Raw genomic sequence first — 16,997 nt, 5'->3', positions numbered from 1 at the left:
GATGAGCTTCTCGCCTACACCTCGTGTTGATTATTCAGGATTCGGACCACGATGGACAAGAGCTGCAGCTTGCCGTCTCTCTGGTCTAAAGGAAGGTGAGTTTATTTCGACACCTCGTGTTGGGGTTCAAAGTCCAAACCATTTCAAACATGTGGCTCCTGCCTCACATTTCCTGGTCTAATGTTAATTTCGTTGGCAATACGTTTGATGCACTCTCGTCAAAAGGGGATTGTTCCGTCAGTCTGACACGATCTCCAACCTCACTTGGGGCGTGGCTATTTACTTATACACAGTTTATAGGAGATAGATGATCTTATACCTCCTAATACCTCCTAAAATCAGATTCCTATCTTAACAAAACTACTGTCATCATTTGTCATATTATATGTACAACAGATAAAGGGGATATACTTTCCAAGTTAAAGTATTTTGTCCGTACAGTTTTTAGTGACATCACAAAATGAAAAGCAATATTACATTCATTTTCCATAGCTCCCCACTTATCATGATCCAAGATGGCATAGCTTGCTGCTCCCCACTTATCATGATCCAAGATGGCGTAGCTTGCTGCTCCCCACTTATGTTTGAATTATTGTTCCATTATTCACGTTTGACCGTGTTAGAGTTTTGGTGGGAAAGGTCTGTGAAACAAAGACACATTCCTATGTGCATTAGAAGAAGACTCTCTCCCCTTTGTCTTCAACCTTAATTTATGACAGGGTGTGGAGGTGTCAAAACCCCCACACAAGTTCCTTCCTCCCCTCTGCGGGTGAGAGGAGGTCTGGTTATTGTCAACCATTGCCAAGCTGATCTGACCCATTGTGATCCTCACAGGACAGTCATGACATACACCTGTGCTTGCTTATCCATCTCGTTAGTGGAAAGGTGTTTCATCTGTGCTAGCCCAGGTGATATTTAATAGTAGCTGGCCCAGGTGATATTTAATAGTAGCTGGCCCAGTGCTCTAGTGGTCTTGAGATGTGAAGGGTCAACACCTTTAGTTGACTCTACCTATTTGATTTCTTTAAAAAAACATCCTTCATCTGATCTTCCCTGTTTTTGTTTTGCTCCACCATTTTGGTTTGCTTCCTGTCTAAGTTTGGTGTGGGTTTTTATTTTGTTTACCTCTTCTTGGGCAAATTTTGGTTGTCTTTTAGGTCCCAGTTGTTGTTGCTAGGCAACTTTCAGTGGACACCCCCATGAGTGTCTTTCAGAACTCCTCCTAAAATCCCACCTGTTTCGTTTTGGTAGTTGTCTGTGACTCTTTGTTTGTTCCCCCTTCTGTTTGAGCGGCATTACTTGGTTTTCTTGCTGGGGAATGTAACAGTTAGTAGCTAGCTCGAAGTGAACGTTATTTATACTAAGCAAAAATATAAATGCAAAATGCAACAGTTTCAGTCAATTGAAGTAAATGAATTAGGCCCTAATCTATGAATTTCACGACTGGGAATACAGATATGCATCTGTTGGTCACAGATACCTTTTAAAAAAATGCCTAACAATGGGCCCCATGATCTCATTACGGTATTTTTGTGCATTTAAATTGCCATCGATAAAATGCAATTGTGTCAGTTGTCCATAGCTTATGCTTGCCCATACCATAACGCCACCATGGGGCATTCTGTTCACAACGTTGACATCAGCAAACCACTCGCCCACCTGACGCCAAAGCTGTGGTTTGAGGTTGTGAGGCCAAATTCTCTAAAACAACATTGAAGGTGGCTTATTATAGAGAAATTAACATTAAATTCTCTGGTAACAGCTCTGATGGACATTCCTGCCATCAGCATGCCAATTGCACGCTCCCTCAAAATTTGAGACATCTGTGGCATTGTGTTGTGTGGCAAAACTGCGCATTTTAGAGTGGCCTTTTATTGTTCCCAGCACAAGGTGCACCTATGTAGTGATCATGCTGTTAAATAAGCTTCTTGATATGCCACACCTGTCAGGTGGACGGATTATCTTGACAAAGGAGGAATGCTCACTAACAGGGATGTAATACAATTTGAGAGAAATAAGCTTTTTTTTGTGTGTATGGAAAATTTCCCGCCGTCTTATTATAGCTCATGAAACATCGGACCAACACTTTACATGTTGTGATTAGATTTCTGTTCAGTGCTGCTTCAATTTTTACTTCCAATAAAAAAGTGACTCCAAAATGACGACATTATTTACCATTCAGTCCCTATAAGCAAAAAACGTAAAACCGAAACACAACCAAAACAAACTGCAAGTGCATGCAACAACTTTAAAGAGTCACAAGCAAAGTATTGACTACTTTAATACACTAAGTAACATTTTCTAAAGACATCAATCAAATGTATTTTAAGAAGCCTTTTTTTACATCAGCAGGTGTCACAAAGTGCTTCTATAGATACCCAGCCTAAAACCTCAGACCAACGATGCCCATGTAGAAACAAACACTTATAACATCTTACAATGGGGGGGACATTCATCGTTTTGTTTACCCACTAGGTTGTTTTTCAATGTCAGTTAGTTTGCTCCCACTCTCTGCTGCTAGTGAAGAGACAGAGATCACCATTCAATGTCAGTTAGTTTGCTCCCACTGTCTGCTGCTACTGAAGATACATCAGAGATCACCATCCTCATCTATCAGTTAAAGACACACCCAGTACCCTGTTACCACGGTATCGGACCATGCCTTAAAGGGACAGCTGAACATTTTGGTCTATCGTAATGACACCTATTTGAGGGGAAAATTGTGCTTCACTGAAAATGGATCACCCCAACAACAAAAAACGTATCATTAAAAGACTCATACTTTAGTTGTACTCCTATATATATTTGTGTGCTCCTAACTATAAACGTAGGATCACATGTACTCCTTCTAATAAATGTCAGCGTAGAACTATAATAATAAGTCAACTGTGTCAATCAGCATTTTATCTGTCAGGACCGGCACTTTGTTGATTCTTGATGTTCAGTTGTACAACTGTTCATCATTACTATTGTATCTAAAGGAATTATTTTAACACACATTGGTTAAAAGACTCATATCACAAAAATGAAATTACATTGATCAACATACCACATTACTTCATACTTACATTTCTTGTTTTACAACAATGACAAAGCATGCTTATTCATTTTTATTTATAATTTTCTAATCATAGCGAAAGAATATTTGGGATGGTAGTTTTTTTTCCAATCTGCCTGCCACGGTGACTGGTGGACCAAAAACGAACCAAAAAAATACTTAGAAGACAATTGTCAAAGTTTGTAAAAGAATTTAATCATTCACTCCATTGACCGTCTGACTTTGTCGTTCACACAGGAGAGAGATATGACTATCGTGGATCATCTGGGGAGCCTCAACAACATCCTGATGCTGAGGAAGCAGAGAAAAGCCTCTCCACATCAGAACACCTCAATAAACACCAGCGGACACTTACAGGGAAGAAACCGATCTGCTGCTCTGAATGTGGGAAGACTTATTCAAGATCAGATTCACTAAAATTACACTTGAGAATTCACACAGGTGAGAAGCTTTTCAACTGTGATCAATGTGGAAAGACATGCACCTCTTCATCAGAACTTAAAATACACCAGAGAATCCATACAGGAGAGAAACCTTATCGCTGCTCACAGTGTGGCATGACTTTCTCCAGATCACATTCATTGAAATCACACCTGAGAATTCATACAGGAGAGAAAACTTATGGCTGTGATCAATGTGGGAAGAGTTTTGCTACCTCAGCTAACCTGACTGCACACCAGAGAATACACACTGGAGAGAAGCATTACCACTGCTCTGACTGTGGAATAAGCTTAACCACGTCAAGGGGACTACTACTACACCAGAGAACACACACAGGAGAGCAGCCTTATAGCTGTTATCATTGTGGGAAGAGTTTTGCTCAGTCAAATAACCTGATATCACACCAGAGAACTCACACAGGAGAGCAGCCTTATAGCTGTTATCAATGTGGGAAGAGTTTTGCTCAGTCAAATAACCTGATATCACACCAGAGAACTCACACAGGACAGAAGCCCTATAGCTGTGATCAGTGTGGGAAGAGTTTTACTCAGTCAACCAACCTTAAATCACACCAGAGAACTCACACTGGAGAGAAGCCTTATAGCTGTGATCAATGTGAGAAGAGATACTCTGATTTAAGAGATCTGATTAAACATCAGAAAATGCACACCGTAGATCCACAGAGAGTGGAATGTCCAACACCAGATCTGGGTAGTAGAACACAGAGTGCGGAGTGATCTCCAACACCAGACCTGGGTAGTAGAACACAGAGTGTGGAGTGATCTCCAATACCAGACCTGGGTAGTAGAACACAGAGCGCGGAATGACCTCCAACACCAGACCTGGGTAGTAGAACACAGAGGGTGGAACGACCTCCAACACCAGACCTGGGAGTAAGAACAAAGTGTCTGAAACACTTTGGGGGGGGGGGGGTTAGTTGAGAAATGTGTGTTAGGGGGGGGGGGTTGGTACCAATGATTTATATATATATACACACTAGATGAGAGGAATGGAGTGCTGTTTTGAATGAAGCCACTGCGCCTCCATTTTGGTACTCCACCACCATTCTAAAAACTATTTAGGAAGCTATAGAAATGTATTTATTAATGTCTACATTTGTTGTATTCTATTACAGACACCTTCCTGCATACTTTGAAATGATATTATGTGAACTAAACACAGAGGACTATTTGGTCTAAATGGGGGAGGAGAGATGAGAAACACAGTGAGATGTAGGACTCTAGACGGATGAAACACATTTTGTCATGGACATTGAGGGTTTCCACCATTATAAAGCAGTCAACTGGGTGGGACTTTCCTATTGGTCAAGGAAGTATCACATGATTCCATCCAGGTCATCAACTGGGTGGGACTTCCTATGGCAGGGTTCCCCAACTAGCAGCCTGCGGGCCGAATTTAGCCTGCTTTTATTTGGCCCCCAAAGATTTCTGAGCAACAAAAACAGAAGAGTTTTTTTTGTGTGGGGGGGGGACACACACACACATAAAAGACTAAAAACACCAGCTCCAAGTGATTTTAATTCAAGAAATCTGTTCCCAAGTATTCCCATGCATAATAGAGAGACACGTGATCGTATAAAAATTTAAGCAAGGCGGTAATTTGCAGTCTACAAATTATTTGTATTTCTGTTCCGGCCCCCCGACACTCCGCTCAAGAAAAGAAATCGGCATGCGGCTGAATCTAGTTGATGATCCCTGTCCTATGGGTTGAGGAAGGATGACATGATTCCATCCGGGTCATTGGGAGGAATCAGCCAATTAAAATGATACTTGCGAGCAAACGTTCTATAACTGCAGGTTAAAGTAAAATCACCAACCTTTACTTTAATACCTGTTCCAACACCACCCCTCTAGGTGGCAGTATGCACCCTTTCTGTTTGTTTTACCAACTCGTAGAAGTAGTAGAAGAAGAACACAGACTACTTCAACATGGAGAAGGCCTCAAGTTACCCTGGCGCTCACAGATACCCTAATGGGACATATAAAAAGATGATGTACCAATACTTCTCTATGGAAAACACCTTCAGACTACTCACCCAGAACTGTCCAGCTCTACTCTCAAACTTCAGACTACATACATACTGGCAGACAACAAGCTCCATACTATACAGGAAGACTACATACATACTGGCAGACAACACGCTCCATACTGTACAGGAAGACTACATATATACTGGTAGACAACAAGCTCCATACTATACAGGAAGATTACATACTGGCAGACAACAAGCTTCATACTATACAGAAAGACTACAGACATACTGGCAGACAACAAGCTCCATACTATACAGGAAGACTACATACGTACTGGCTGACAACAAGCTCCATTCTATACAGGAAGACTACATACGTACTGGCTGACAACAAGCTCCATACTATACAGGAAGACTACAGACATACTGGCAGACAACAAGCTCGATACTGAACAGGAAGACTACATACATACTGGCAGACAACAAGCTCCATACTATACAGGAAGACTACATACATACTGGCAGACAACAAGCTCCATACTGTACAGGAAGACTACAGGCTACATACTATACTGGCAGACTACAGACGACATACTATACTGGCAGACTACAGACGACATACTATACTGGCAGACTACAGACGACATACTATACTGGCAGACTACAGACAACATACTACACTGGCAGACTACATACTATACTGGCAGACTACATACTATACTGGCAGACTACAGGCTACATACTATACTGGCAGACTACAGACGACATACTATACTGGCAGACTACAGGCTACATACTATACTGGCAGACTACAGACTACATACTATACTGGCAGACTACAGGCTACATACTATACTGGCAGACTACAGACGACATACTATACTGGCAGACTACAGGCTACATACTATATTGGCAGACTACAGACAACATACTATACTGGCAGACTACATACTATACTGGCAGACTACAGGCTACATACTATACTGGCAGACTACAGACGACATACTATACTGGCAGACTACATACTATACTGGCAGACTACAGGCTACATACTATACTGGCAGACTACAGACGACATACTATGCTGGCAGACTACATACTATACTGGCAGACTACAGGCTACATACTATACCTGCAGACTACATACTATACTGGCAGAATACAGTTTACATACTATACCGGCAGACTATAAGCTACATACTATACTGGCAGACTACAAGCTACATATTATACTGACAGACTGCATACTGTACTGGCAGACTACATACTATACTGTAAGACTACAAACTATTCTGGCAGACTACAGGTTACATACTTTACTGGCAGGCTACAGACTACAGATGATACAGGAAACAACAGACCGCAGGCTACATACTAAAGACTACAGGCTACATACTATACAGGAAGATTACAGACTACAACATGTAATGTTATAACATATTATTATTGAAATAAAAGAAAAACAATCATTGAAAGTGATTCACTTTTTGTCTGAAAATAAAATAAACTTTTGGTTCCTCAGCTGCATTGCTTACTCCAGTCAGCAGATGGCGATGTGCGTCTTTCATTCGATGCTGCCAGTGTGACGTATAACGTAGTAGACGGGATGCTTCTTTAACGATAACAACACTGCTTCTGGTTCAATCCCATGCTAGCTTGCTAGCCAACATAAAACCGAAACATTGAAGCGTTTTAGACCGTTCCTGTGTATATTAGTCGCTGTGTTTGTCACATAACGTTACTGGTTAACCCATTTAATATTAGCATTGTTGTTGTTAGCTAGCTGGCTCGTTAATATGGCACTAGGCTAATCGCTAATGCTAACTAGTTACCTAACATCTCTGACCTTAAACTCACTAAGCTACTCTCCCAGCTAACAGCAGCGTATATAATGAGTCAAAAAAGTTTGTGCGAAAAGGGTCAATGCAGATAGTCCGGGTAACTAATGAACTATTTAGCGGTCTTATGGCTTTGGTGTAGAAGCTGTTCACGGCCCTGTTGGTTCCAGACATGGTGCATCGATACCGTTTGCTGTGCGGTAGCAGAGAGAACAGTCTATGACTTGGGTGGCTGACAATTTTTAGGGCCTTCTTCTAACACCGCCTGGTATAGAGGTCCACTGGGCCGTAAGCACTGGCCTCTGTAGTGCCTTGAGGTCGGAATGCCAAACAGTTGCCAAGCGGTGATGCAGCCAGTCAAGATGCTCTCAATGGTGCAGATGTATAAAGGATCTGAGGGCCCAGTCCAAATCTTTTCAGCCTCCTGTGGGGAAGAGACATTTGTCGTCTCCTCTTCACAACTGTGTTGGTGTGTGTGGACCATGATAGATCCTTAGTGATGTGGACACTGAGGATCTTGAAGCTCTCAACCTCTACAGCTCCTCTACAGCCCTGTTGATGTGAATGGGGGCGTGCTCTGCCCTCCGTTTCCTGTAGTCCATGATCAGCTCCTTTGTCTTGCTGACGTTGAGGGAGAGGCTGTTGTCCTGGCACCACACTGCCAGGTCTCTGACCTCTCTATAGGCTGTCTCATCGTCATTGGTGATCATACTTACCACCGTCGCGTCATCTGCAAACTTAATGATGGTGTTGGAGTTGTGCGCGACCATGCGGTTGTGGGTGAACAGGGAGTACAGGAGAGGACTAAGCATGCACCCCTGAGGGGCCCTCGTGTTGAACATGAACACAATTTAAACAACATAAAGTAATGATGATTGAGTCTTTGAATGAAGAGAAGGAGATAAAACTTTTATACAGGGTGGGTTACCATTAAGACCAAGGGTCATCTCATTTACAAGGGAGCCCTGTTGAACATGAACACAATTTAATACAACAATGTAAGATAATAATATTAATACAATGCACACAACAAGATGAGTCAAAGCTAACACAACAAGATGAATCAAAGCTAACACAACAAGGTGAATCAAAGCAAACACAACAAGATGAATCAAAGCTAACACAACAAGATGAATCAAAGCTAACACAACTGTCACATATCACCTCTACTTCAACTCAATCTAAACTGTCCAATGGAGACAAGCTAGTCCAGCTTCAAGGTGGCCTGAAGGCTATTCCATCAGCTGGGGGCATAAAAAATATTTACTGCACTGTTAAAGCAAGAAACACAATCATCTTATTACATTGTTTGCCAGAATAAGCTATGTAATTAATATTTTTCAAGTCTGCGTTACCCACTCCAGTCAACAGATGGCGATGTGAGTCTTTCAGGTCATACTTCTTGCGTGACGTATAATTTAGTGGACGGGACGGGATGTTTCTCCAACAACAGGCTACTGTTTCAACCGCCTCGGTAGCGTTCTCGCAAACATAAAACCGAAGCTTTGAAGCTCTTTAGACCGATCTTGGGTATAGTTAATATTAGTTCAAACATAATTCATTTTACACATCAACTAGTTAAGTTGAACTTAATTTGCTAGCAAATTTGTTAAATTGATACTGAGTTTAGGCTAGTCGTTAATGCTAGTTAGCTAACATCATCGACCATGAGCTCACTAAATTACTCGCCCCCTGCCAAAGAAGAGGTCGTCAGCTGGACGGAGAAAGAAACTCTGGGGCTGAACATTGTCGTAAAAGAAGAAGAAGAAGAAGAGTATATTACAATAAAAGCAGAGGAAGACGTTTTCAGAATGAAAAGGGAGGAAGATGAGGCTTTCACATTGAAAGAAGAGGATGATATAGTGAAAGAAGAGAGAGAACCTTTTGGAGTGAAAGAAGAAGAGGTAGAAGCTTTCATAATTAAAAAGGAGGAAGAGGCTGTCACATTGAAAGAAGAAGAGGATATTATAATGAAAAAAGTGGAAGAACCTTTTGGGGAGGAAGAGGAGGCTATTTCAAAAAAAGAAAAGGATGAAGATGTTTTGGGAGTGAAAGAGGATGAGGAGGAAGGAATGGAGGAGGAGACTGAAGATCTGATTATTACCCGTAGGTATTGTCTTTAAAACAGGGGCATAAACTATGCAGTTGTTGAACTATTGTGTGGTTTTTAAGGGGCATTCTACTGAAGTTCTACACTCAAATATGTTGTTCAGTACTGTATGAGTTGTTAAAAGGGAAAACTGTGTTTGGTACATGCAGTTTTTTTTACTTTTAAATGAATGATATATAGCCATTGATTCTTGGAGATAATACAGTGCCTTCAGAAAATATTCACACCCCTTGACTTTTTCCACATTTTGATGTGAATTGAAAATTGATTCAAGTGAGATTGTGTCACTGGCCAACACACAATACCCCATATTGTCAAACTGAAATGACATTTTCAGACATTTTTACAAATGAATAGCTGAAAATGTTGTGAGTCAGTAAGTATTCAACCCCTTTGTTATGGCAAGCCTAAATAAGTTCAGGAGTAAGAATGTGCTTAATAAGTCAGATAAGTTTAATAGAATCACTCTGTGTGCATACTGGTGTTTATCATGCTTTTTGAATGACTACTTACTCTGTACCTAGGGCTGTGCGATATATATCGAATTCATTTCAGTAATTCAAAATATATTTTTTATTTTTATGAGTGTTATTTTTGTCCGCTTGTTCTCATGTTGTCTTTTTGGTCTCGTCTCCCTTCGCTCCTTCTGTGCCGTGTCCCATTTACAGGTCTGTATATAATAGTGGTGCACGGTATACCGAAACTTCTGTACTTTTTCAACAACAAAAAAGTTTGTTCTAAAAAATGTTGTTACGTTCGGTACTTCTGCCAGATGTGTCTCATGTGATTGAGAGGATCAAGTCTGTATCAGTATATCCCCAAGAGCAAAGAGCCCTGCTCCGCTTCCTCATTCATTGCTAGAGCCGTCTGGCCTGCATTAAGCTCCCCAGTCCCCCGCTCATGCTACACACTTGAATAATGCAACACGGCATGTAGAAATGTTGAAACTGTTCATTACTGTTCGCAAAACAATGTCTCTACAGGCTAGAACACTTTGAATTGTAGGCTAACTCTCCTTGCCAGCTGACAGCTGAATTCACTACCCTAGTACTTTGTTTGCGATAACATGCAAACCATAACACAAGATATGCTAATTTCAAAGCTGACTTACCAAAAAAAGGTTTGTCTCTCTCGCCGCCTTATAATCCTTCACTTCTTCAACTTCTTTTTGCCTCCTGTCTGGTTTCCACTAGATTCCATAGTCACATTCTGCCTTGCGAATGACATCAGTCATTTCTTAAATAGACAGTGTTCACTTTTAGAAGGGATTGCTTTCTTTTAGTACAATAAAATAACATGTGACCCGTTTCAGGAAGCTAGGCGTATGTCGCACTTAATGGATGAGATAATGGATGGACTGGACATGCCAAGAGATGAGTTCGGATTGGTCTGGCATGTTGCATGCTTCTGTCTATAACATGAGCTGCTCAGTATGTGTAGATAATTCTTATTAACGCTTTTATTTTTTTTAAGATATCATGGAGAACTGCAAAAGTGTTGCTACTGGTCTCAACAACATTGCTGCCCTGAATTTAGCAGGCGCTATCGACAAAGATCAGTGGGAAAAAGTTGTAACAGACTACTTTCTGGAGGATGATCCTGCCATGTTGACTCTCTCGGACTCTGAAAATGAATCAGATGATGAGGAAATCCCTGACTTAGGTAAAAACATTTTCATTGAACCAGACGTTGTAGAGTCTTCTGATGACAGTGATGGGAAACAAACGTCGATCAACAGTGTGTTTTTCACAGAAGAAGTTGACGACAGAGTTTTGAAATCAGTGCAATGCCCAGGGGAAGCAGATTATAAGGAGATGGAGAAAATTCTGGCATTTGATTGCAAATGCGGAGGGAGTCGAAAAGAGAACACAGAAGGCTTTTGTATAAAACAACTGTCTACGGATTACATCTTCAAACTAAAGGCAACCATGGCAACCGTGACAGAGAAGGAGAAAGATCTGATGATTCTTATGGCATTGCACACGGTCAGTGTGAACCAGAGTGACTTGACACAACGGGCCAAGCAAGCTGCACAAACAAAACGGAAACGACACAGGACCTCTTACTTAGTTAAAGGGGTTCCAGTCTGCCGTAACGCATTCATCCGTGTATACGGGTAAGTCTAGCTACATCAAATTTTGTCTAACTAGTTCAAGCATACTGTTAGCTAGCTAGCTTACGTTAGCTGGCTCGCTAGCTAACGTTACTAGCTAACATTGAACCTAGTTGGTTAGCTTTATTATGGTTCATTGTTTAGCTAGCTAACATTGAACCTAGTTGGTTAGCTTTATTATGGTTCATTGTTTAGCTAGCTAGTTTATTCGATTCATTCATTGTATAGCTAGTTAGCTAGCTACATGGTCTAAACAAAAGACTCCACTTCGCCAGATGATTACATGGCCCATCAAGTTAGACAGGTGTGTCTGGGGGTGATTACGACCATCTATTGTATTTCATGAACATGTGTACACTACTGTTCAACAGTTTGGGGTCACTTAGAAATGTCCTTGTTTTTGAAAGAAAAGCACTTTTTTTTTTGGTCCATTTAAAATAACATAAAATTGATCAGTAATATAGTGTAGACATTGTTAATATTGTAAATGACTATTGTAGCTGGAAATGGCAGATTTTTTTATGGAATCAGAGGCCCATTGTCAACAACCATCACTCCTGTGTTCCAATGGCACGTTGTGTTAGCTAATCCAAGTTTATCATTTAAAAAGGCTAATTGATCATTAGAAAACCCTTTTGCAATTATGTTAGCACAGCTGAAAACTGTTGGTCTGATTAAAGAAGCAATAAAACTGGCCTTCTTTAGACTAGTTGAGTATCTGGAGCATCAGCATTTGTGGGTTCGATTTCAGGCTCAAAATGGCCTGAAACAAAGACTTTCTTCTGAAACTCGTCAGTCTATTCTTGGAAAGAAAAAGCCATATCTCAGACTGGCCAATAAAAGAAAAGATTAAGATGGGCAAAAGAACACAGACACTAGACAGAGGAACACTGCCTAGAAGGCCAGCATCCCTGAGTCGCCTCTTCACTGTTGATGTTAAGACTGGTGTTTTGCAGGTACTATTTAATGTAGCTGCCAGTTGAGGACTTGTGAGGCATCTGTTTCACAAACTAGACACTAATGTACTTGTCCTCTTGTTCAGTTATGCACTGGGGCCTCCCACTCCTCTTTCTTTAATGGGCCTTTGTACGCCTATGTAGATATTCCATAAAAAGTCTGCCGTTTCTAGCTACAATAGTCATTTACAACCTTACACCAAAAGTGCTTTTCTTTTAAAAAAAACAAAGATATTTCTAAGTGACCCCAATCTTTTAAACGGTGGTGTACATGTCTAGACACTAGTGACCAATCCACGTAGCTAGATGTTATAGCCTCTCTTTGACCCATCGATTTAGAGAAGTGTGTCTGGGAGGCCTCATCTTATAATGCTAAAATATTTGTATCTGGAATTTGTCTTTCAGCATCAGTAGAACACGCCTGACTCTCCTCCACCAGTCATACAAGGAGAATGGTCTAATGCCTCCCATCAAAAAGAGAGCTGGCCCAAGCAAGCACAGGTTACACCTGAAGCATGAGGACTTGCAGCGAGTTGTGAACTTCATCAACAACTACGCAGAGGATAACGCAATAGTATTACCAGGACGCCACCAAGGACACAAACACTTTGGTGGAAAGTTGCTGCCATCTCATGTGACAAAAGCAGCGGTGTGGCATCTCTACAAGGAATCAATGACAACACTTGGTATGTAAAGCATAAACAACACGTTTAGATTATTTAATTTACTTTCAACATGATTGGCACTACTTTTATTGATCTCACATTATTTGTGTATTTTCCAGAGCTACGTGCAGTCAGGCTGTCTTCCTTCAGGAATCTATGGAGAAAATTGCTGCCCCACATCTCCAGCACTAAGTCCAGGACAGACCTGTGCTGGCAGTGCCACAGGAACAACAACTATCAGGTCTTGGAATCTGCTAATCTGCCAGAAGCTGTTAAGTCAGCCAAGCTGAAGAAGCAAGAGGAGCATCTCCTGCTTGTTCAGAGTGAGCGGTCTGTCTACCAGAAGATGGTTGCTGACTGCAAGACCACCTGTCAAGACCTACAGTTGTCTCTGGGGGGCCCTACTGAACCAGCAAGTAAAGACATCAGGATGCATTACAGCTTTGGTTTTGCTCAACAAGTAAGCAACATTTCCTCCTTTTTATAAATGGGAAGCAGGCACACGCATCTTTCACTGACCTGTGTAAAAATAGAGTGACAGGGATGTGACAATTTATTTTTGTCTAATGTGCTTTATTTGCAGGTGGACTATCCTTCTGACCCTATGCAGCCAGGTCCGATCTACTTTTTAACTCCTCGCAAGTGTGGCTTGTTTGGTGTCTGCTGTGAAGGAATACCACAACAAGTCAACTACTTGATTGATGAAGGCATGTCATCCAGCAAAGGCAGCAGCGCAGTCATCAACTACGTGCACCATTTCTTCACCAACTACGGAGTTGGGGAAACACGTGTGGACCTGAATTGTGATAACGGCAGTGGCCAAAACAAGAACAAGTTTGTGCTCTGGTATTGTGCCTGGCGGACCATGCACAACCTCCACCACAGTCTGGACCTTCACTTCCTGATCACAGGCCACACCAAGTTTGCCCCCGACTGGTTCTTCAGCCTCATCAAGCAGCGCTTCAGAAAGACCAGAGTGAACACTTTGTCTGAGATTGCTGGTGTTGTAAAGGACAGCACTGTGACAGGGGTCAACATCCCACAGCTGGTTGGACTGGAGGACGGTACGGTGCTGGTGGAAAGCTATGGCTGGCAACAACACCTGACTCCGTTCTTCAGGCCACTGCTACAGATCAAGCAGTACCAGCACTTCAGGTGAACATCATTTTCATGGCATTGTATGAAATGATTGTTATTATCTAAACTTGGGAGGTGAATTGATGTTATGAAAGGTTTTAATGCCTTTCCTGTTTTACAGCTTCGATGCTCTGGAGCCTGGTGTTGTTGTCGCCAAGGAGCATTCGGACTCAGTCGGGACCAGATTTCAGCTGCTCCGCAACGCTGACATCCTTCCTCCCATAGACGGTCTGCCTGTACAAGCGCCACCTGGACTGGACACGGCTAGACAAACGTATCTTTTTGAGAAGATCAGGGAGTTCTGCAACGAAGAGGCCATGGACATCACATGCCCTGCACCAAAGTCAAGGGCAGGACAGAAGCGTGGTGTGGACTGGGGGAAGAGTTCTCAGTAATCCGGACGATCTGCAGTACCTCTATTCACATAACTCTCTCCTAGCACACAGGCTATACGTTGCTGCTACAATTTTCTTTTTATCCTGCTGCTCAGCCACTTTACCCCTGATTGAATACTTATAACTACTACCTTCTATCACCAGTATCACTGGTATGTTTTTGTTTTTTTGACACTTTCTGTTTTTGATATTGCTATGCAAAGATGCAAGTAACCATTTCAGTGCACCGTGTACACCGTCTGTATCCTGTGCATGTGACAAACATTGATTTTTATTTGATATATAGTGTTCATTTATCAGAGACAGTAATGTAAAGAACATGACCTGCACCAAAGTCAGATTAGGATATAGGCCAAGGGCAAGATGAAGTGTATTTTTATCTGGAGTTTTCCTTATTGTAGGTTACTACGTCTACCACTTGTCTTAATCTTTGGTTGTTTACTATGCAATCTTACTCACTCTGTTTAGCACATGGCCTCACATGTCAATCCTTAAAGAGATGGGTGGTGCTAAGGCTTAAGAGGGTGTGAACGATGCTGAATGGGTGCAGACCAATAAGAGCTCTCCAGTAGGTACCAAAACATTCAAGGGTCATTTTCTCAAAAGTGGGGTTACAAGTTGGTCAACTTTCAAAGCAGAATTACTTTCCCATTGTTGCTCTATTGTACAGTAGTGTATGATATACCATTTTGTAGCTCTGAGTCTCTACTTTTATCCAATGTGAGAGAAAAAAACACAATTTCAAATTTTACAACATAAGACTGAAAGAGATGCTGTTCTCTTAGAAGTTTCCAGTAAAATAAGTCCTAAATGTAAGGGATTGTTTGTCATCTCTAGCCCCATGATATCAAAGATTCCAAACGATGTAACAGAGCAGTACCTGAGATTATCTGTCTGGATCAAGTGCCATTCTGGGACTTTTTTGTGGAGTTGTTTTGGAATTGAGTATTGTGATACTAAACCTGGTATCTAAGTCAAACTTCTGGTGTCATGACAACACTAGTATATAATGACGAGATGCATATGTCTCTGTTGTCCGAAAGGCAGGAAGGTAGGTGAAAAGTTTAGGTCCAAAATAAACATTGGCCTTATTTTGGAACCTCTTGCTTGGCCTTTTCCTCTATTGTTTACACACTAAAGCTCTTCACGGATCCATCTGTACCTGAATACCCGAGACCCGATCAGGTCCGACTCCAGAATTCACAGTTCTGGGTGGGATCTGATCGTCAGGAAGCTGGGTTGATTACCATCCAGATAATCCATCTGTCTGACTCTAGTGTTAGGTTCTTATTTTCCAGAGTAAATAACCCACGGACACTAGAGAAGCTTTAACCAAGTTTATTCTTCCCAAAGGTTCTGTACAGCTGTATTCAGACCCCCAAACATTTCAGACATCACAGTTTATATGAATCCTACTTGATACACTCCTTACATTTTATATGAATCCTACTTCATACACTCCTCCTCAGTTTATATAAATCCTACTTCATACACTCCTCACAGTTTATATGAATCCTACTTCATACACTTCTCCTCACAGTTTATATGAATCCTACTTCATACACTTCTCCTCCTCCTCGCAGTTTATATGAAATCCTACTTCATACACTCCTCACAGTTTATATGAATCCTACTTCATACACTCCTCCTTACAGTTTATATGAATCCTACTTCATACACTCCTCACAGTTTATATGAATCCTACTTCATACACTCATCCTCACAGTTTATATGCATCCTACTTCATACACTCCTCCTTAAAGTTTATATGAATCCTACTTCATACACTTCTCCTCACAGTTTATATGAATCCTACTTCATACACTCCTCACAGTTTATATGAATCCTACTTCATACACTTCTCCTCCTCACAGTTTATATGAATCCTACTTCATACACTCCTCACAGTTTATATGCATCCTACTTCATACACTCCTCCTTACAGTTTATATGAATCCTACTTCATACACTCCTCACAGTTTATATGAATCCTACTTCATACACTCCTCACAGTTTATATGCATCCTACTTCATACACTCCTCCTTAAAGTTTATATGAATCCTACTTCATACACTTCTCCTCACAGTTAATATGAATCCTACTTCATACACTCCTCACAGTTTATATGAATCCTACTTCATACACTCCTCCTCCTTACAGTTTATATGAATCCTACTTCATACACTCCTCCTCACAGTTTATATGAATCCTACTTCATACACTCCTCCTTACAGTTTATATGAATTCTACTTCATACACTCCTCACAGTTTATATGCATCCTACTTCATA

At 41.2% G+C, this 16,997-nt stretch overlaps 1 protein-coding gene across 1 annotated transcript; it reads left to right on the top strand.

The window, feature by feature from the left end:
• The first annotated feature begins 51 nt into the window (after window positions 1-51).
• On the top strand, window positions 52-15,202 carry LOC115178571 (zinc finger protein 436). Its single transcript, XM_029739825.1, has 7 exons — window positions 52-95; window positions 720-769; window positions 3,296-4,210; window positions 13,294-13,590; window positions 14,086-14,110; window positions 14,294-14,329; window positions 14,433-15,202. The coding sequence occupies exons 1-7, from the start codon at window positions 52-54 to the stop codon at window positions 14,704-14,706; spliced, it is 1,641 nt and encodes a 546-aa protein (XP_029595685.1). The 3' UTR covers window positions 14,707-15,202.
• Window positions 15,203-16,997: the final 1,795 nt, after the last annotated feature.

Source organism: Salmo trutta, chromosome 38 (genome assembly GCF_901001165.1).
Source record: "Salmo trutta chromosome 38, fSalTru1.1, whole genome shotgun sequence".
Lineage (NCBI taxonomy): Eukaryota > Metazoa > Chordata > Actinopteri > Salmoniformes > Salmonidae > Salmo > Salmo trutta.
Note: the sequence above shows the minus strand (reverse complement) of the source record. Positions and strands in the feature narration are given on the sequence as shown.

Excerpts from the sequence above, each read along its gene's own strand:
- LOC115178571 (XM_029739825.1), top strand. The coding sequence starts at position 52 with ATGGACAAGAGCTGCAGCTTGCCGTCTCTCTGGTCTAAAGGAAG. Across the intron at positions 96-719 it reads TCTCTCTGGTCTAAAGGAAG|GGTGTGGAGGTGTCAAAACC; the intron begins GTGAGTTTATTT and ends AATTTATGACAG. Across the intron at positions 4,211-13,293 it reads ATGTCCAACACCAGATCTGG|AGCTACGTGCAGTCAGGCTG; the intron begins GTAGTAGAACAC and ends TGTATTTTCCAG.